Below are 22,221 nucleotides of genomic sequence, written 5' to 3'. Positions count from 1 at the left end.
AAGTTTAAAAACAAAACAAGAGATGATGCCACATTAAAATTAGGGCATTGGATAGATAGATTTACCCTGATCATTTGCTGTGCAGCACATTGCAATATAAAGTGGGAACATTGCAGATTTATAGTAAGATAGAAATCGAAAATACAATATTCATAGACATTTCCCTGTGGCTTTGTGGTACTTTTTTGTCTCCTCATTGTTGTTATGCACCTCAGTGTTGGTCTTGTTTGATTATTTCCGCTCCTTTAGGTTGTGTTGCATTACTTTATTGCATCTTTTGAGGTCATGTTGTGCCTGTGAACACATTTTTTCTCTTTGCGATTATATTCTGACCCTTTTGGATTGTTATGTGCTTTTTTTGTTTTGCACGTCTTTGTAGACGTTTTGCATCTCTTTATGGTCATATCTTTGTCTCTTTGTTGTGTCTCTTTGGAGGTTGTTTTGCAGAGGTCTTCAACTCTTTGTGTTCATTGTATTGCTATGGTGGTTGCTTTGCATTTCTATGTAGACATTTGGGTATTTGCGGTTGTTTCATGACTGTTTGTGTTGCTTTGCATACCTTCCTTTGTTGACACTTTTGAGTCTTGATTTGTTCATTTCTTTCTCTAGTAGTTTTGCATTTCTCTTTTTTTGGTTATTCTGCCTTTCTTGCCTTTCCACACCACATAAACGCCAGATGTATGATAAAGGTCAAAACTTATATTTATACATGATCAGAATGCATATGATTATGTCAGTGTTATTGCACTATATTATCGGATTGTGAAAAGTGATTTGAGCCATTGTTTTTTATAAAAAATATTGACTGCAGCTTTTTTCCAAAAATGTTTTAAGCTTTGTCTAAAACATTCACAATGCCTTCAGAGTGCCCTTTCTTTTTCATTGTGAGTCAAATATAGTGAAGCTTACAATCAGTCAGGTAATCATAAACCAAACAACCACTAGTAAAAACATCACTCTGAATTTGTAATTTATGGAATATTAATAGCCGCCATTAAAGGAGGGTAAATTATTCTGCAAACAAACTATTAAAGATTAAGGAAATGTCAGATTACTTTCCACTAAAACCTTAATCAACATCTGGACTGTTGCTTAATAAAATGTGTCACAAAACAAAGAACAAGTGAGAAGCTTTCACCGCCACTAATTATCATGCTTTCTTCTATCACCGATAACATCCAATTTCCTAGACGAAGTGCGTTTGACGGAATAAGTAATAACATCATTATTGACCAAACACCTGAAGTCCAGCTGCCAGTTGACTCAGTCTGTGGAGATTATTAGTGACAAATACAACATTTGTTTAAGCTGTCAACATCTGATTTTATGTTGGCATTTATATGACTAATACTTAATTGTTTTTTCCCAGTCCGTGTTAAAAGTCATGTCAATCTAATTTGAGAACGTGTTCTGGCAATGTGTTGACTGTATGTTTGCAGGGACACACATACAATCACTATGTCAACATGGTGTTAACCTTTGAATCAATTATAACAACTCTGTCCTTCTCAGCAGCTTACATCTTTGTCGACTAAAGGAGAAAATTGCGTATATTTATTTGTTGATATTCATTTTAGAACAGTGCCAAGGAGTATTCTGAAAAGTATAATCTTCATTTTGTCATGGATGATCTAATCTTTCAAACTAACCAACTCAGGGCATCAATTACATCAAATATTTTAGAGCTTAGTGCACTTTTTTTTTTAAATGTACATCTGATTTTGTAATAAAACTTTCTTCTGTGAAATATGTGTTACATGAATGAATACCCAAGTGCACTGATACCCTTGGTGAACAGCAGATGTCAAGTTCCCAGAAACTATGAGTTCAGTTATTCATTAATGTCCATGCATCTCCTCGGCAGTTTGTGACCTAAAAGCACTCTTTAGATCAGGGGTTTCAATACAAACTCAAATACACAGTGGGCCAAAATAACAAAAACGGTACTAGTCGAGGGACTGGTTCAATGTGTATTGCAAAACTTATTGAAATGAACTTATTGCACGTATTAAACCTGGAACTAACAAAGCTTAAATTATTGCCAATAAAAACAACATTAAAAATTAAATAATCAGTTGCATTCATTTCTTATGGCTCTATCTGCAGTCATTTCTTATGATTACATTTTTCCACAGGCCAACAACAGCTTCAAAAAAACTATTTCCCTCAAAGAGAAAATCAAACATGCCCTGTTGTCGCAAGAAAAAAAGTGCAGAAGGAAACATTGAAACTCAGTGTGCTGCTCTGTGATGCTAGCTCAAGCAGATACTTGGCATCTCATCTTGGGTGCAAGGTCATCAATGTTTGGGGTCAGGCTCTGAGCTGAGGAAACCCTCAGGATGGAGTGAAGGTGTGCGTGCAATATACCGGCGGGCAAGATCTAACAGTAATTACAAATTATCCTGCGGGCCAAAATTAAATCCACCAAGGGCCTGATTTGGCCCCCGGGCCTTGAGTTTGACACATGTGCTTTAGATTCAACTATTTTTGTTTGATCGTTGTTCCTTATTTTCTTTAACGAAGAATATGTAACTCTGTATAAATGCATACTTGCATAAAGGCTTAATCTATATCATAAACCAACACAGGAGAGTGAGAAGTCTGTACACAAGGCTGAATTCCAGAGTTTCTTTATGATGGGTTTACAGTTTAAAATGTGTTGTGATCTGTTCACATCTCAGAAATACATGTGTCTTGCATCTTACAGAGGATGTGGTCACGGCATATCCTTTAACAATTCAAATGAAACCGCCTCTAAGCAGAGCAGGGCGGTAGTTGTGAGGTGATACACATTGACAATGAAGACACATGTACATCACACCAAGAGAACTTACCAGTGTTACATTAAAAACCTTTACGGTTGTTCAAAGGTTGTCAACGATGCCTCTCGAAAAGGAATATCTGGAATGATTTCACATGCAGATATGTATATAACAGACACATCTTGTGGCTTTAGTGAGCCTTATGCTAACATAATTGAACAGATTTGTATTTCATTTAGCTGCATATTGATCACTGTTAAATCTTGTATCCACACGTCATCTTCCTGTGCAGTATTTGAAAGGAGAATTGCTCAGCGCAACATACAACATTTAGACAACACCCATATTATTCAGATTTAGCCTTTATGTTACCCCATGAGAGCAAATAGCATGAGATATACATCAGTGTCATTGTTTTGTAGTCAGCAATAGCTGGCTGTGATATGGTAGATTAACGCTGCACTGACAGTCAATTTAGCGATGGCTCTGAGACAATGGGCAGTCTGGGGCTTTTGGGGGACTGGAGATAAAACTTTGTTTCAAATGCCAACTAGTCTGTGGCATTTATGAACGCATGATCATTTTCATATAAATAGTCACAACCTCCCTGGCCAGCCAATGGTAATTGAGGTCAGTCCGGCAAAACAATGTGAGGTCAGAATCACAGGCAGTCTTCTAAGAGATTACACACTTCTCATGTTTTCAGTTTATCATCTCACTTTGCTTTCTCAATCTACCAATAATGTCTGCCTCAAAGTAAAGGCATTATTCTATAACATCTGTCAAAACAATCAAATGTAATAAAATAGTTTATGTTAAGCATTTTTTTTTCTTCCTACAATGAGCCTGAATGTGAGACCACAAACGTGTTTAATGTGTTTAAAGACCCGGGCCCTGAGTGGGAGGTCTTCCCATTAACTCAACATTATGTCTTATTAAATTATATGTCAATTACTTAGGCCTAAATGTACACACAATATTTCTACAGTGGGGGACTAACAATTCTTTCATTTGCTGCGTCTCATCATGGGTATTAATGCTGAGATTACTGCGAATGATCCAGTGCTCTTTATAACATTCGGTCAGAGCTACTCAGAGCAGCAGGAAGAGCTGTGCCAGTGCATTTTCTTCTCTGTAATTTCCACACTTCGCTCATAATTATATCTGTAACGCCTTGCATGAAACTCGTTCGAATTACGGTTTGTCTCATTGTCTGACATTATTCCTCTCAGAAAGATTTGGTTTTACTAATAGACAAAGATACTGACAATGTGATGAGATTCGATTTTACAAAGTGAACATGGTTCGCTGTGACAGGGTACAAGTTCATTTCCAAAATAAAATCATTTCTCACATATTTTTGCCTCTCATTTATGGATTATCCTTTACGAATTGTATTAATACTTTTTTTTGTCTTGTCACTTTTTGTTTTAAGAAATATATACCCTTGTTTTTTTTCTGCTGGTTTGTCATTGCCCTATGCTTATCAGAGAGTAAAAATGTTAACTCCAACGTGACTACTAACAGTAGGTGGCAGGAGTGTCATGTAGCTATAGGACCAATCTTTTCCATTTTCCAATTCAGTCATCATGTGAAATACGCAGTCTGTATCCACATTACACAATTAATTAAACACAGTACAAAGTCTGTAAATGCCATTTCAAATGAATATCATGCACAGGCCTTTAAGGAATTGCGTTACAAATTGCTGCTATAAGGGCACAACTTTAATGGAAAGGACTTCTTTCATGTGCTAGTGCTTGTATTCTTGTCCTGCTGCCAACACGTGTCACACATATCTTACAGATACAACAGAAAGGTAACGTGTTAGAAATATAAACCAGCAGTGCAACTGATGTCTGCTCTTCCTTCTGTCGACAGCATGTGACCCTCTCATGCTTCTGGACAACATCAGAAGTGACACTAAGTGAACTTTATTTGTTAAGCGTGCAATTAGCTTACCGGCTCGGATCACACTTCTGCGTGAGGCTACTGCTTACATAAACGATGACTCACTAATGACTGGGAATCACAAATGATTATCATGATGAAGTTAGCCTTTCACTCTGTAAACGGTTGCGGGCAACACCTCGTTCTCTACTATATGTGAAGGAATCTGAGTGGTAGCTCTCATACGCATGCAATGGCAAAAAGAAGGTTAAAAACGTTTTTCAAACGTGACTATGTCCTTTTAGATATTCATCAAGTTGCTGCATTTATTTGTAATCTTTATTGTTCTAACTCCAAATTATTTGAAAACAAATTATTTCCAATGCTGGAAACCCTGGAAGAATGTAGCTGAAAATTAAGTGTTACTTTACTTAAGTTGTAAAGGAATCAGCCCAAATTATGCAATCCTTTGCATAGAAATGCTATAAATAACAAGTGAATGTCAGAAAGAAATGAGTCCTCTCAGATAAGAGGAGTCACTCAGATAACAATGGGTTATCTTTTTAGACGATATGATAATGAGTGACTGCTGATGTCAGATAGACTGAGTGGCTTTCATTACAGTGATTCAGCCCTCTCTATAATATGCTAAAATCTATTAAGAGTGACACTCAACATTTAAAAAGCACGTCATGCACTTTTAAAGCGTATTCAAACGTACAAGCCGTAATCTATCAAATTCAATCATTTTATTTTTTCACAAATGTTATTTTATTTTACAGCCTGTTGCATTCAAAGGTGCAGTTTCTAAAAATGCAGTGCAATGTAGAACAGCAAGAAAACAGGACAGGTTACAATATAAAACCACAGCACCATTTGCCACTGTACAACAATGTCGTGTAAAGCTACATTTAGCTTGATACATTCCTGGAAAAAAAATGAGGTTGTTTATTCCCAGCCTAAAATTGGTTGTACTGTGTATCTGTTCTAGTTGTACTTAAGTAACACGATAACTGCCGAACATTCTCACAACGGTGACTACAAAAGTGATTGTGCTTAAACTTAAATACAAAAATACACATGTAATGCCTCTTCAGTTCAACATGTTTTTCTTGCACATTTATTTAGTACAAACACAGTGACCTGAGATTGGGATTCACAATCTGTGACCTTCAATGGTACGTGGATCGATGAATACAAACCCAGGAAAGCTACTTCTTGCTGCTACACTGTGGATTGAGTCTCAATGTAAGATACACTAACAAACACCACAACACGTGAGGGCGTCAATCCACACTAAGTGATCATGGCAAGGAATGGTGGCCGTTATGATTAAATATTTAAGTCATGCTATTTATTCATCTTTTCCTCGTATCTGAAGGGTTTTTTCTTAGCAGTTTGAGCGGCATTAACTCAGTTGGTAGGGACTTGGCTTCTGAAACTGGAGGGTCGAGTTTTCAAGTCCCGAAAAGGACCGAGTGGGGAGTGTGCATAGTACTCAGAGAGATGCCAGTTCATCAAGGTGCTCTTGAGCAAGACATTGGCAGCCAACATGGATCCCAGGGTGGTGTAGACCTACTGCTCCTTGTACTTCTACAATGGGGCTAGTGCAAAGACAAAATATCACTCTATGTGCAGTGTACATGTGCGTGACGGTAAAAAAAACTTGAAATCCTCCATTTCCATAACGAATTCTGCAACTCATTCTGTCTAATTGAGAGATAACCACTCTATTCCACCTTAACAGCTATGGGCACGTCAGCAGCTTTTTGTTTCGTGGGGGTATTCCTTCCATTTTGCTCAGTTTTCCGGGGCAGTCTGGGGCTGCCATCAGCTTTCCGGCCTGTCTGAGGGCTGTTGGAGCCACCAGCCATTTTACGCTGAAGTAACGGGCTCTTGGTGCCTTTGGGCTTGGTTGGTGTCAACAAAGAGTCCATGATCTTTAGTGACCTCAGGCTGAGCAGACCACAGAAGTAGTTACACTGGTGCTGGGAGACAAACTGCTCAAACACTTTGGGATTCCCTTCGACAGGCAGACCGTGATGCCTGCAGTGAGACACAACAGAGCCAAATGTTACAGTCGTGATCAGGATGAATGGAAATTACCTGTAAATGAGCATCAATCTTAGAAAAAACACAAACCCTGTTGATTTGATTGAAATTCCAACGTTGGTGATCTTGGTGTCAACACCTGCAAAACAACACCGCGCAATTACTTTCTTTTTCTGTTGTTCAGGTGAAATATTCAAATGTGTCAGACATGAAGCATGACTTGTTACAGTATTACATGAGCACTGAAATGAGGTAGAAAGTTGCATTCTCGGTTTATCATAAATATTGCTGCATAACAAATCCTGTGTAATGGCGTTAAATATTCTCATGCCTCTTTGAGAAGGTTACATCTTAAGATCAGTACAAACATCTTAAACCCCCATGCTTCCCCTTATTGCAAACAATATATATGGTATGGTGGTTAATCGTTTAATCAATTTTGACACTTTGCATGTTCACTGCCTCTTCAGTTCAATATGCTGCTGATTTTAACTTGGTAAATGTTTGTTGTGTTGTGTGTTGAACCAGAAGGTACATAAAGAAGGTGTTATTGTCCAAAAGCACCTTTTTTTTTAAACGTAAGCAAAAATGGGAAAAACTTCACGTTTCCCTAAATTCAGGTGTCATCCTACCTTCAATCCGAGAGATTAGCAGATTGCCGCTGGTCCACTGAAAGATCCAGTGCTGCAGGGCACAGCACTTCTGCCCCGCCTCAGAGCCAGACTTTGTGTCTAATCTGCCTGCACCATCCAGGACAGAGTATTTCTGATAGACTCCTGTCAGGTCAGCCTCCACTGTGGCATAAGGGACTGTGTTTGCTGGTCGGTACATCAGGTAGACTGGCAGCACCCTGTGGGAAAAAGATGTAATGGTTTTTAGAGAGGCTTAATGATCCCTGTATCGTGAATACAACTCAAAAGGATGTTAATGTTTGATGGGGAGTAAACTGATTATACTCACACAAGTAATGGCCCAAAGTTTTCTATCACTCTTGCCTCTGCCGAGAAGATTTTGCAGTATTCACGAACCAGGTTCTGAATTTTACACTCCTGTATGCCGAACATTGGAGAATAGCCAGTAAAGTAAGCTCAATGTACATCAGTATGTTTATTTAATCTATATTTGATCAGTGTCTCTGTAATCCTATGTGGGTGGCAATTAATGATTAACTGGATTAGTCAGTTCATCAAATTAAATATTTTAAAACACTTATTAAATCAAACCTTTTTTACATACCTGCTTGACGACGTCCAGGTTCCTGTCGATAAGGCAGCTTTCTGCTTTCCCTCCATAGGCGATAGGGTTGAGCCCTTTAATTATACATGTGTTTCCAGACTCGAACACAGGCTCCAGACCATAGATGACTTTTGCCCTCCAGACTTTATGAGAACAGCCTTTACCAATATGTGATTCCTGCATCATTATACGGCCAAAGAATTTGTTACCCCAGGTGCCAGAATCAGCTACACCCTTGCTGAATATCATGGGTGTCATTTCAATTTCTTCACCAACTGCATAGAGACAAATATAAGAATGTCAGTCAGAAAAGCATTTGGGCTCTGACGCAGGAAAGACATGATCCAAACATGAAAAATCTCATCTTACCACCAAGGTCCTCACGTAGGGACATTCCAGCCAAGACTGCAACACAGTGAAAAAGGACACAGCATGAGAAATGTTGAGTCCAAGAGATGCAAGGGAACATTTTCATTCTATGCCAAATATAAGCCAAAAGTACACACCGTCTGCACTAAGCAGAAAGTCTGTTGAGTCGGTCCCATACTCATTTGTGATTGTGCAACCGTAAACACCAGAGTCTATGCATGATGCCTGAACAATGGCAAGATTGACCTGGGTTTCATCCCCTGCACTGAGAAACAAACAAACACTATTATTCTTGCTAAGACTTATCATTTAAATCAACACAAAACAGAATCATTTTATAGGAAGTACTACATTTCTAAACATCTATTACAATGGAAACTTACTTTCTTTGAATCTGAGCAATCCTTTCCTCATTTTTGTACCATTTGATTGTAGAGTCACTAAGTATGTTGAAGAACTGGCACCACAGTTTCAAGTGTCCCGAGGCGTCTGCAAAGCTTTCACCTCTGATCTTACGAATAACTTGAGGAGCTGCAGGGAAAAGAGACGCGACACAATCAAGCAAATCACCAAGTGTGATATGTGCAATGCATATTGTGTGGTATTCATTGCCTATGTCTCAAACTGTCTGTGACAACACTAAAACGATACTCAAATGTGTTGTTGACAGAAATGTTACCTTTGAATGGGTCATGCTTGTCCTTCTCTGCAGGTTTCCCATCAGTTTTCTGGGTGTGGATCTCCTCTTTAGGTGGCTGACTTGGTGCCGGCGTCTCAGACACCATCTTCCTCCTGCTCACGAGGGGAGAACGCCTCTCTGTTGGAGGCGTTTGCTCACCAGGTATCTGAAGTAGCGGTGACCGCCGTGACATGCTTGGAGACGTAGAGAGAGTCACAGGACTTACAGAAAGCCTGTTGCTCTCAGCAGGACCTTCCTTCTTCTGAGTTTGGATATCAACTGGTGCTGTGGCCTCTGAGGCCTCCTCAGATTTAGTCTTGGGTACAAGGATTTTGCGTCTGGCTCCAGAGGCCAGCTCTTGAGGAGTCGCAGAAGGAATTGGAGAAACACAGTCTCTTCTCTTTAATAATGGACTAGCCTGAGGAGTTAAACTGCCCGAGGAGTTAGTCCTTCGAACTTCTTTAACCATAGAGCTATCCTGCTGAATAATATTAATATTATTCTCTTTTGTATCTGTGCCAAGTTCACTTTTAGTAGGAACCTTTTCACTCTGCAAAGAACAGTTTGTTGTGTTGTGTTCTTCTGTTTCAGTAATCGTCTTTTTGGTTTGCCTGTCGGGTTTCGATTCTGCTGTTAACTTCGGTATAACTCCCATGTCTTTGCCGTCAACAGGTTTACCTTTGGCATTCTCCAAAACTGTTATAATCGACTCTTGGCTACTGGCCTTTATAGGTTTCACTGCAAGTGGAGTCCCAGTTTCTAAACCTACAGTCCCGGATGCAAGTCTTTTGGTCAGTTCATCATTAGATGTCGAAAGAGGAAACTCGTGTTTGTCATTTTCGCTCCCACAAACAGAAACAACTGGGCATTCTTTCCGAGGAACCAGAGTTGACGCTGCAATGTCCATAACACTTTCATTATACTTGTTATCACTACCATGAAGTCCTGTAGTCTCTTTAGTGGTGCCAGTGTCTACAGCAGAGATAGGTGGGGTTGAAAGAGGTTTCTGTAAAGCCTGAACAGGCGGCGAAAGTTCACCTTGATTTTCTTCATTTAGTAGATTATAAATCTCCGTAAGAGTTTCCTTTATTGTTCTCAGAGGTTGATCATCATGTGTCTCACTTTTCCTGTCAGACATTGACTTCTCTACTTCTGGTTTCCTGTCTTTCTCCTTTATTTCCTCACATTTTTCAGTCACCGCTGTAGCTGCATTTTGTAAAACGCTAGCATGGACTGGTATGGTGGTCACTGAATTTGCTAATGTGGCGTCAAGAGCTTTTAATTGTGATCTCAGAAGTTCAGCTACAGATATGATTTTTGTTACAGGTTCTTGAATTTCCTGTAAATCTTTCAATTGGAGTTCTGATATATTTGCTTTTCCTGGATTTTTTGTAAGGAGTTGGATCGCAGGCTCAATTATAAATGACTTCAAATTCTGCAATGCTGAACTAGTTTCCTCCGCCATTTTTAATAAATGCTCATTCTTCTCTGTTTCTTTATTAGATACATCCCCTACACGGACATCAGAGTCTTTATCTGCTGCATCTTTGGGCTTTTCTGTTCCAGTGTGTTCAGTCATATGCAGAGTAGGACTTTCAGTCTCCATCTCATCTATCTTCTCATTCGGGGCCATGCTGTCAGACTGCGCCAATGACTTACCTGCCTCGTTATGTTTTACCTTCTCATCAACTTGTATTTCTGTCCCTTCAACAGTTTTTATGGCTGTATCAGCTTGGCTTTGCTCGACGCTGGAAGAAACGTTACACCCTGAGGTGTTCTCACCACCACCGGTGCTTTTGAAGGGTGACTTCTGTACGTCTGTAATAAGGACTGTATGGCTTTCATTTGATCCCCTGGAATGATCCCATGTGTCCTGTGACATTTTGCCAATTGCTACTTGAACACCACAGAGCGCGGAAGGGCTCTGGATGTCATCTGTCGTGGTCTTTCTCTCTGATGGAGTCTTTTGTGGTCGAGGCATATCCATCCTGTTATGTGGAAGCTCAAGGCTGACAGGTGCATCATTCCTGTTCCTCTTTGTATGGACCTGTTTAACCTTGAGGCAAAATAAAAGCAGAGATTTCCATGCTGTAAATACTTATTCTCTTATCCCCGGCTATGCAGAACATGGATAAGCACATATAATGTTATAAACAGCAACAGTGTAACCAACAACAAATAGAGAATGGAAAGGGAAGACCTTCGAACAAAAATAAATGTAGAGACCTAAGTGATGAACAAAAGACATATACATCACCTGGTCTATTTGCAAGAAAATTGAATAACTTCCATGATAATGTTTGTAGCTTGTTAAAAAATCTTGGGACATCACTTTCTTTAAATTCACATTTTAAATATGTTCACATATCAAATACATATACAGGACATTCACTAAAACTTGATTGAGAAAAACCGGGTAGTAGTGTGCTATATTTGGTATATAATGAAACATAAGCATGTTGCACAGCTCTCTTCCATACACCAGAGCCATACAACCATGTTTGTGTAGCGTCATATCCTTATCAAGACTGCATTTAAATTGAAACTCTTTTTAAATTACCACGGGATGTTCCCTGTGTCATATGTCAGTCCTTCATGGCTGAGATAAGCTACCATATGATATAGCTCATGGGTCTCTTTTAGGCCATTTGTTGATTTTAAAAGCAACTGTAAAAAACCTAAAAATAGTTCTAACTAACTAATGGTTTGAGCTTTACAATGTCATTATAAAATTCATTAAAAATATCTGCGTCTTTTGCTTTTTTCTGATTGTCTTCCTTCCCACGCTTCATACTAATTCTGGCACTGTGACGCCTATTCACAAGGTTGCTATTTTATGTTTAAATGTGGCCAGAAAGGAATGTGAATAATTTCAAGAGGTGCTTCAGCTGTGCAGTGTTTTTTTCTCAGCTTGCAATGCTCTCAGTATTCAGCCATCAGCTGGAGTCAGTATTTTTGCATAAGCAATGGAACATAAAGAGTTATGATTATAGCAGTGTGTTGATCTGGGATGTTGCAAAATGACCCTCCATGAGATCATGTGCTGATAGAATAATAAAGAATTTAATTTAGTCTCATGCACTTGCATCATCAAGCAGGTCACCACAACACCTCCATTCAATTTCACTTCAAGCTGTTAGTTGTTGGACATTTTGGGAACAACACTTATTTAAAGATCAATGCTATTCTGATTCATATCTTTAAAAGTATTCTTTTAAATATTTAAGATTTGTTTTATGTACAGTAAGACTTCAGCCAGCAGCTGCTAGCTTAGCCTAGCCTTAGCAGCTGCTGGCAAAATGCAATTTGATTCACATCATTTGTAATAAGGCACTGAATCTTGACAGAAGTGATCTCAGTTCCATTTCCATATAAGAAAAATCTATCAAAACCTCTAAAGCTCATAAACCACGGTAAAAAATCTAAATGACCTTATGACACAGCCAGGCCAGATGTCTCCCCGTTTCTAGTAATTATGCTAAATTAAGCCCTCTTCTGCTAGCTGTTATCTAATGCTTTAGAATTAACGGACATACATTATTACATTTCATTTAATTTAGCTGATGCTTTTATCCAAAGTTCAAGTTATTAATCATCATCTTATTCAATGCAAGAAAGCAAATAACCGTATTTCCCAAAATGTTAACATATTACTTAAGAAAAGATCTGCTTATAAATGTTCAAAATATATCCTATCCTAAGAAATGCTGCAACTGTCCAACCTTTCACTAACAATATCAATTGCAACACATTACCTGTTGCAACTGTCAACATGTGCGTCATTTAATTCTTGTCACACAGCAGGGCATATTTGTAAAAGCTATAAATAGCTACTGATGAGGCCTGTGTTGGCAGCACAAAGCACTCATGAGCTCATGCAAAAAGCCTCACTCACCTCATTCAGCTGCGCTGGCTGAGACACAGACATATTTTTCTGGCAGGGGCCTGTTTCTTTCAGAGACAGCTTATCTCCAGCCTGTTCACATGGACGCCGAGGTGAAGCAGACGTGCTTTCACACGGTGCCTTTATGGCCTCAATCTCTTTACGTGCTAAAGACCCAGCAATGGAAGTGTTTGACTTCTTGTCAACATCCATGACTGTTTGAGGTTCTATTTTAGACAAATTCCCCTTAACTAAGTTTCTATGTTTCCGGGGAGGTGCTGTAGGACTTGACTGTCTCTGTTTTGAGGTGATGGGAGGAATTCGCTTTTGCATTTCCAATATTTTTTCTGGATTGTTGCGTCCAGCTTCCTTCTCAAGCTTTGCATCTTTTTTGCCTTTAGCTCCAGACATATTGTGACCTGTAGATGTAGGAGCAGCTGGAGGTACAGAGGCAGTAAGCTGTTCCTTCTTTAGAAGACACAGCTGTTCCTTCTTTGAAGGCACAGCCACCTCAACGGGTACTCTTTCATTCTTTGAATGCCTGTCAGCCAGCAATACTTCCTCTGATTTCTGATGCCCCTGTGCCATCTTTCTAGGGACTGAATCCACAACTGAGGAACTAACAGTGTTTCCTACTTCCATGAACTCTTCTGAAATCCCCTTAACCTGCACTGACTCTGTGCAGGCCAGAACTACAGGGGTAATGTTCTCCTCCTTTGCGCTTCTCTCCTCAGGTTCCCGCTCTTCTTGTGCACTGTTGGACATTTTAATCTTCTTCCTGACAAAGGGAGTTTTTGTCTGCTGTGCAGTAAAACTCTTCGGGGCAGAGTCATAAATGTTTGTCCCACTCTTGTTCCCGTTTTCACTGACGGTCTGTCCATTGGATACAGCAGACACTGTGCCATTAGTGATGGGGACTGATTTCTCCTCCATCTCCTTCACAGTTGCCTCATGTAACCTGGCCTCAGTCTGTTCAGTTAGAGCCTGCGTGCTCTCCTCATTGCCCTCATCCTCCAAGGAGCTTGGTGTGCTGAGAAAGGTGTCCATTGTGGAGCGGCGCTTCCTCGCTGTACGGTCTGGACTGATGGTTCGAATCGGCTCCTGGTTTTCTTTACCTTCCACTTCCTTGCGTTTGTTGTCGGCCTTTTGCTTGATCTTGGCAAAGTACCGCTGGTGGATCTTGTACTCGTTCATTTCGCCCACCTCCAGAACCCCAGAGCAGGACACAATACCTTTAGTGTTGCTGGCTGAGGCCTGGTATATAGCTGCGTCCTCCACAGTGCAACTGCAAAGAAAAGCCCATTTAAGTTGCATTATATTGAGCAAGTTGGTCCCTGCAAGAAAGCAAAGTAAACATTGCTGACGAGGTAAAACTGAAGTATTAGCCAAGCTCTTGTCAGGGGATAAGCTATTCATTAAAAGTCGTACTACATTTGGGCAAGACTACTTCATCACAGAAAGATAAAGATAAAACACTATGTGCTATTTGCTAAAAAACTTTTCTTTACAATGAGGGCTATTCTTTTTTTAATATATAAGGATATATAGTGAATTGTTCTTTTTCACACAAATCTTAACAGCCACTGTGCAATGTTATACATTTCTTTACTTAAAGTTGGTTGAGGCTAATACAGTTTTGATATGAAATCAGTGTTTCCAAACATACATACTTGTAAATGTGTAGGGAATAGTTTTTTCCATTGCGGAATATTTCATATTTAGGAAGTCCACAGTATCTGTCTAACTGCACATCGTCCTTATACCAAGTCATTTGAGGAGTAGGGTTTCCTGAAGAAAAAAAAGAAAAAGGAATTTAAAAAATGTATTTCTTATATATTTATGTAAAAACAATAAATGTAGCGGATAGTTTCCATTGCTCTAAATGCGGTATAAATCGAGAAATAATATGTCTTGAAAATGTTTCAGGTGCTAAAGATGAATGACACAATGCATAGAGGATTACAATATTGTTGTTGTTGTTGTTGTTGTTGTTGTTGTTGAATTATCGTTGTATTATTGTAGGTTCCTGTTACACATTCTTAGATTATGAAGAGTCGTGTCACGTCTTGCAAAGTGTAAGAGTGAGGCTGTGTTTACCTGTCACCACACAAGAGAACTTCACATTGCATTTCTCGGACACGGCTTTTGACTTGAGGGTCAATTCGAAGGAGGGCTGTGTTTCCTCAGTTAACTGTGCCATCATACTGCAGAGCGTGCTCCTGTGAAAGACAAAAGAGATGGTCAGTAAAGCTGTCATTCTGTTTCTTTCATGTTAATATTATTACGTACATCTTTGATTATCGTTATGTGTTTTTTTCTGTGTTCAGAATTCAGGGCAACAGTATTCATTGGAGTGATTTATCAGGTTGTCTTAGTTCAACCCTAACAACCACTTCAGAAAAACATGCAGTACTTCGGAAGTTTATTTAAGGACCAAATGAGTCAAACATTAAACAAATATATTTCAAAACAAACATGCAACATAGTCACATCACCCACAGTCCAAAAGAAAGGATGATAACAAATGTGTTGAGCCGCTTCACAAGAGAATTGACATTTTGGATTGGGAAAATGGTGGTTATAGCCTTGTGGAGCTAGTTTATTAGGACAGAACATAATTAAAAGAGAAGGAAACAGATTGTAAATTATCTTTGTCTGGAGATTTAAATCCCCACCTTGTTGTATGTATCTAAATAAGTGCTGAAGAAAGTGTAATGTATGCCTCAAATCACATCCTTAACAAAAACTTAGATTCCTACATCCTACAAAAAAATGTAAACAGGTCACATAAAAGGCATATCTTACACCGATCACATAAAAAGGAAATTAACAAGGGAAAACATTTCTTGTGACCTCTGCAAAGATGTGTGGTGTTTCCTTAAAGAGGTCTACTAATATGACATTAATCATAAAAATGAAACACCTCACCATAAATAGAATGTTTCAAGAAAACTTAGCCATCACGGCATATGTAGATGTGTGAGAAATGTCAAAAAAACACATAATGATTGTAATTAATGTTGGCTTGCATGCCTATTATAAGAGCCGTATCGTGCTGCTTGTGTACAGGACGTGCAGTTGATCCATGTCTGATGTTGACATCCATTTCCTTGTTGGGTCATTGCACGGTTACTGTTACACACTTCACTGCATATTCTTGTGATTAAGCAAACAAAACAAGACAGTTATCCTAAATACTGCAACACTTAAAGAATATACCAAGGCATGGGCTTCATAACTACTGTTGTTTATATTGTTGGAAATGTAATGTTACGAATACAAATGCTATAGTAATTTAGCTTTTGGCATTTCATTCTTAATTATAATTTTTTTAACCTGGAAACAGACCCCTGTCCATGACCTTAAAATAATTTTCATGTTTACATTTTCAGTGATATAACACTCCCAGGTTTTGTGTATTTGACCCAAGTCGTTGTACCAATAGTCTAGTCCTGTGACAGTGGCTAGAAGGAAAACTATTATTATTCTTAGCTCAAAATATTGTTTATAACATATTTCTATGACCTGAGGTACCGTTAAAAAGGTAAACATGAAGGTTACCACATCTTGTTCCATGAACTAATCTTTCCATGTAGAAGCTGCTGTTAGTGTACTGCTTGATGTGAAATGGGGCCCGTGATGCATAACTCAGATGTTGTTCTTAATCAACAGTTTATTTAAACTCCAGTGACCCATGGCAACAAACAAAATAATAATATGGCACACAGGTCCATGTCAAGTCTTGAAGTAGGAGAAACATGGTGCCTGTGGTGGTTTCAACAGGTAGCACTCTGGGTTAGTGTTGAGTCTGTACCTGTTCTCCGGCCTGACGTTAGAGATGTAGCTGCAGCCGTTAGGCCGGCTATTCGCTCTCATATCCTCCCCACTGCTGGATCCTCCACTGCCAAAAGAGGCGCGTGCTGTTGTCCTCCGTGAGCCCATTTTCCACCAGATAAAGAAATACTCAAGGGGGGGGGGGAAGTTCTCAGAAAAAAAAGTCCCTTATTTATTGGCTTTCCACAGAGATCTGAAAGAGAACAAATAGTACATGAAGACTTTAACTTGACATACAACAAACAGAAAGTTATGTTAAATAAATTAGAATTAGTTTCAAAATAAAGAATGTTTTATGGTTTGAGGATGAAAACACAAACATCAGCAAGTAATGCTCTCTCTTTTGTACATGCTGTCCTATACAGTATTTACATACAGTCAGTTTTGTTCCGTAAACTCACCATTCACGAGTTCCTCTCCCTCGTTTGACAGATACCCCACAGCTCTGACTTAAGGCGCTGCAATTTCCAATCAAACATGAGCATGCGTAGGCTGCTAGACTATTTATAGTCGGCCTGCAAATAGGCACAAGAGCACATCAGCCTCTCCAAAACTTTTTCTAAGGACCGTTTCATAAAAGAGCAAACAATGTGCCAGCACAAAACAATACAATAAAATAACATGTAAAGGTCTGTAAGAGGAAAATGATTTTTTAATGAAGGAAAAAAACAAAAGAATGTCACAAGGTCATCCAAGGTTTGGTAGTTCCCCGGATAGGAGGAGAGGATTTAAAAACAGGGTGAAGGGGTTTTTCTTTTCAAAGGATTACATGCCTTCAGAGAATAGAGGGTCCACTTGTTTTGTCAGTGGCTTTCTGCTCTTCCCCCTCAACGTTAAGCTTTGTTAACTGGCTGTAGAAAAACTAATCATATGTGTTTTTCATAAAGGAAAACATTGCCTTCACTTTGAAGTCCCTTCATATGAGCAGTGCATAAAACTATGGAGTGACTTTTACTTCTATTTGCACCTTTCTTTCCCCTTTGTTCTTTAGCATGATGTCATTTTCAAACAGATAGAGGATGTTGAAAGTGTGTTTGCATAATAAAATAGGAGATGGTAAAGCCCACCAAGCTCTCTGGCGTGCATTGTCCACTGAGCGACAATTGCATTAGATCCCCAGAGGAAAAGCAGTAGGAATAGAACAGCCTTATATAGACAGATCCCACTGACTGCCAAAGAGCTATGGGTTCTTATCTTAACACAAGCACACACACACACACAGACACATTCACCTAATAATGATTAGCAATTTAATTAGCTACATTTTTTTTTCTTGTCCAATAAATCAAAATTCTGTGAAAAGTCAAATAAGACCTAAAATCCTCAGAATTCACATTTATTATCATCACCTTTTTCATGCATGGTAAACAAACTGCAAACACTCCTCTTTGAACTGATAGTAAATTACTCTACGAGCATAAATTAGGACTTCCTGAGTGTGTTTCCCCTAAATCGTTCAGAGATATCAAGTTACATACTGTACACTCCTCGTGTTACACATGCCGATGTGACTTCTGTTTAGCTATTTAGATGTTTTGTTCCATCCATCGCCATCCTCAGAAGCTCCCCACTCTTTCCACTTTTCTTGCCAGGAGGGGACAAGCTCAACTTTACGACCAAGATTAAATGAAGAATTTTATTTCAAAACAAGAGAATATTTATGTCCTCTAATAACATTGGTGAGGGCGTAGCCTAATGTTTATGTTGAACACTATCTCTTTGCAACCTGGAGAAGTTATACAAGTTTTAAAAAAGAATATTTCCTACCAAATAGGCCTGATTTATAAATGAGGGACCTTTAAATCCCAAACATGGACACACAGTGGGGCATTTAAATGGATGGATTCCTTGACATGATCTCATAAACACACCCACACACACATGCCAAGTGCAGTGATAGACGTGTGTGTGTGTGTGTGTGTGTGTGTGTGTGTGTGTGTGTGTGTGTGTGTGTGTGTGTGTGTGTGTGTGTGTGTGTGTGTGTGTGTGTGTGTGTGTGTGTGTGTGTGTGTGTGTGTGTGTGTGTGTGTGTGTGTGTGTGTGTGTGTGTGTGTGTGTGTGTGTGTGTGTGTGTGGAGAACACAGTTGCCTCAGCAGGATCAGGGTGTTCTGGACGGGGTGTGTACAGAAAGATCAAGGCACAGCAGGGTGTGGAAACACGACAGAGGGCGGCTCTGTCATGTGACTATACGTCAGTGAATCCTCCTTAAGCATGTGGCTCTCCCGCGAAGGGGTTTCCTAATGCTGAGCCATATTTAGGAGATTACAGAACATTTGCAATTACGTTGGCAGCATCTCAATAAACAACTAAAACATGAAAATTAAAATAAAATATTCCTCAGTTGTTTGCCATTAGGACACATACTGCAAATACAAATAGCCAAGAAAATGTTTTCTATCAGCTGTGACCATTTCAAATCAAAGTCTCTTTAAATAGGCCCGTTGGGACTCGTTGCCCCCTTCACTCCACTCACTCAGGCGCCTTGTCTTAGTCCTTTTCCCTAGGTCCCCGCCCAAGAATCAACGCTGCTTTTTAGGACATTCTGTAACTCATAGAGTCACTCATTTAAATAGACATTTATTTTTTGTTAGATAATGTTGGGTATCACTGTTTGTGATGTGCCAGTTGAAGAATTATTGTCACTTGGTCACTATAAGATGTTATTGTAAGATGCAGTTAATGTCTATGTTGAGCAAAGAGACATTTCAACTTTATGCAAACATAATGCACAATAAAGTAATCTGAATTGATAGACAAAATGTGGCTTTTCCATAAGGTTTTGTTTCCACAAATGTTTGCCAACCACGTCATTCCATGCTCCCTTTCCCGAAAATAAATAATTATGTCAATGATTCAACGATTCATGTCCAAATCTGAATTCACCCGGGGTCTTTGGGCAGCAAGATTTCAACAGTGGGTTGCCCATTGCCTCATGCCTAGCTATGTATAGAGCCTTTTAAACTCCTGTTGTGGCTTAGTCTGGCAGATTTATGAGGCTACAGATGATGCTCACTGAGATCACTACCTCTGGCTTTGTTGATACCATTATCTGTCTTTTGCCAACATAATTGTTCACTGCCAGAAATTGAAGGGTGTCACTGGTGGGCAAATGTAAATTGTTATAATCAGTCATTAGAGCCTGAGTGGTAATGGATAAGCCCAGTCCTACCGGACTGTTGTTGAGGAAGTGTGAAGAGGTGTGTGTGTGTGTGTGTGTGTGTGTGTGTGTGTGTGTGTGTGTGTGTGTGTGTGTGTGTGTGTGTGTGTGTGTGTGTGTGTGTGTGTGTGTGTGTGTGTGTGTGTGTGTGTGTGTGTGTGTGTGTGTGTGTGTGTGTGTGTGTGTGTGTGTGTGTGTGTGTGTGTGTGTGTGTGTGTGTCGGAGAGGAGATAGGGACAGACCAAAAGGTATGAAGCAGTTTGGACAACTGTCAGCTCTTCAGTTTCACTGCGGCATTTATTTATCAGCTCCATAGAAGTCTAATAAATAGTGACCTTTCAGCATGTGCTCATGAACCTTCACTCACAACATCCTCTTGTCCTCTCACTATCTCCATTTATAATGTCATTCTACGGCTAAATTAGAAACATGTGTTTATTCATAAATCAGGCTGATTCAGAGAACACCTGCGTTCAGCCTCCCGCAAAAAACATTATGCGCTTGACTCACGCACAATGTCAGCCAAAATGAATGTCAATGTAGTTCAAAGTTTCTGTGCAATTAAACAGTAGTATGATTGTTGTCATGATCAGGCGCTGAATGTGACTCATCACCGAGTAAAGTGGCCTCAAAACAGGTAGTCGTGTTTCCACTGATGAGCTCTTTCAGGGCTGACATTGAAGCATAAAATGTAATTGGAAATTATGGACATGTCCACTAGTGTCTGGGTATAGTTTTAAACATTATGATACTGATACCAAAACCAGTTTCAGTTTACAATAGAGTAGCCTTCTTCATTCGATACCTTGAGAATTGCCACCTCCACTCCTCCCCAAGTGTTGAAATTATGAAAATATTAAGTATACAAAACTACAAAATGAAGGTTTATGTAGTATATGTTCAAATATTTTGTATCAACTGCTATAATGAGCCAATGAAGCAATAAACCAAAAAACGCTCAGTGATTGGCAGTGAGCAAATCCATTCAAATCCAGACTTCTTTTTAGACCTGGATACAAAAAGGATCATATGCAGGTTTCCCTTGACTGCAGAAGTTCCAATAATACTTTCTGATGGTTTATTTTGGTCGATACTTTGAGGTATCAAATACTGATATCCAGTCCTATCTGCGGTCGTGGTGATCTTCAGAAAATGCTTTATGAGGTGACGAACTAATTGAGTGAGTAGTAGCCAAAACGGAGTGTGTTCTGTTGGCTAATCCTGCATTATGTGTTAATGAATGCTCCTAATGAATCTGCCATGTTGTCAATGCCAAAGGATTGTAAACACTGAAAGATGGATTTTTTTTCTCCAATCTAGCAAACTTGGTATCGTAGAAAGTGTGAATTATCTGTTGGGTGTTGCTGCTCGTGAAGCAGATAAACTCCTGAAATAAATTCAGCTCCATGAAACGGCAGCTGCCTGGGAACATGCTGTTCAAATCCAACTGGGATATTAAGGTACGGAGATCCAAGATGGTGTGAGAGGTGAGGTGTCAACACGGAGGGGCACAGCGGTGGGCAAACTGCGGTGGAGGGTCATATAAAAGGGATTTTGATCATATAAATACATTTTTCTGGGGCTTGGGACAACTTAACATGTTTATAGCACCACAAATAGAATGCATAATAGTATACCGACTTTAGGACTATTGTCCCTGAAAAATATCAAATAACAATATATAATTGATGGGATGTTGATTTCTGTTCAGACCTGTTATTTGGGAGTTTATTGGCAAGGTGGCCCGGTGCCAAGTGTACCCCCACAAGCATGCCAGTTGGACAGCAGCTTGTTTTGATGTTTGACAGGTCTCTGTGGAAACTGAGCTTGGCTTTGTATGGCCGTCTGGCCCGCTGCTGAGGCTGTGACATCATCTTCTGGATATTCACACCAGTGTCAGCTCCAAGGAAGCAGAAATAAGAGACGACTTGACCTCCGAGGACAGCTGTGTGTGCCGTGCAACACACACACACACGTTTTCAATTCAACATTTTAGGAATAAAAAAAAAGTGTTTTAATTGAAATCAATGCACTCTTAAATAAAATGTTACTTCACCTAAAAAGGAGATAATAATTAAAACTAGAACACATTTAATATGTAAAATGTTGCAAAGATAATAGTTTTCTTACAGGCATTTCATATCATTGTTGCACAGTGTTGATCTGACCCCTGTGGCTTAGTGGCTGATTATCTAATATTTTTAAACTCAGATTTAAGTCTTCGAATTGACCAGTTCACTAAATGAATGATATACAGTTGTACTACCTAAAGTAAAAAAAACAATCAGCGGTGGAGTTATAGTGACCTCTAATGGTAATAGTGAGAGCTCCAAAATACCACCAGTGTACTGGGTTGAA

The 22,221-nt window shown here is 39.3% G+C and overlaps 1 protein-coding gene across 1 annotated transcript; it reads right to left on the bottom strand.

Moving 5' to 3' along the window:
* Window positions 1-5,381: 5,381 nt before the first annotated feature.
* On the bottom strand, window positions 5,382-17,182 carry LOC307030483 (alpha-protein kinase 3-like). The gene is made up of 14 exons (XM_079666948.1): window positions 17,107-17,182; window positions 16,686-16,898; window positions 14,969-15,090; window positions 14,542-14,659; window positions 12,884-14,156; window positions 8,989-11,044; window positions 8,693-8,840; window positions 8,447-8,574; window positions 8,310-8,345; window positions 7,941-8,215; window positions 7,665-7,753; window positions 7,337-7,554; window positions 6,795-6,843; window positions 5,382-6,698 (listed from the first exon to the last, which is right to left on the bottom strand). Exons 2-14 carry the CDS (start codon window positions 16,811-16,813, stop codon window positions 6,383-6,385), a joined length of 4,956 nt encoding a protein of 1,651 aa, XP_079523074.1. The 5' UTR covers window positions 16,814-16,898; window positions 17,107-17,182; the 3' UTR covers window positions 5,382-6,382.
* Between the last annotated feature and the right edge of the window lie 5,039 nt (window positions 17,183-22,221).

This window comes from Notothenia rossii (genome assembly GCF_949606895.1).
Source record: "Notothenia rossii genome assembly, chromosome: 2".
In the NCBI taxonomy this organism is placed as follows: domain Eukaryota; kingdom Metazoa; phylum Chordata; class Actinopteri; order Perciformes; family Nototheniidae; genus Notothenia; species Notothenia rossii.
Note: the sequence above shows the minus strand (reverse complement) of the source record. Positions and strands in the feature narration are given on the sequence as shown.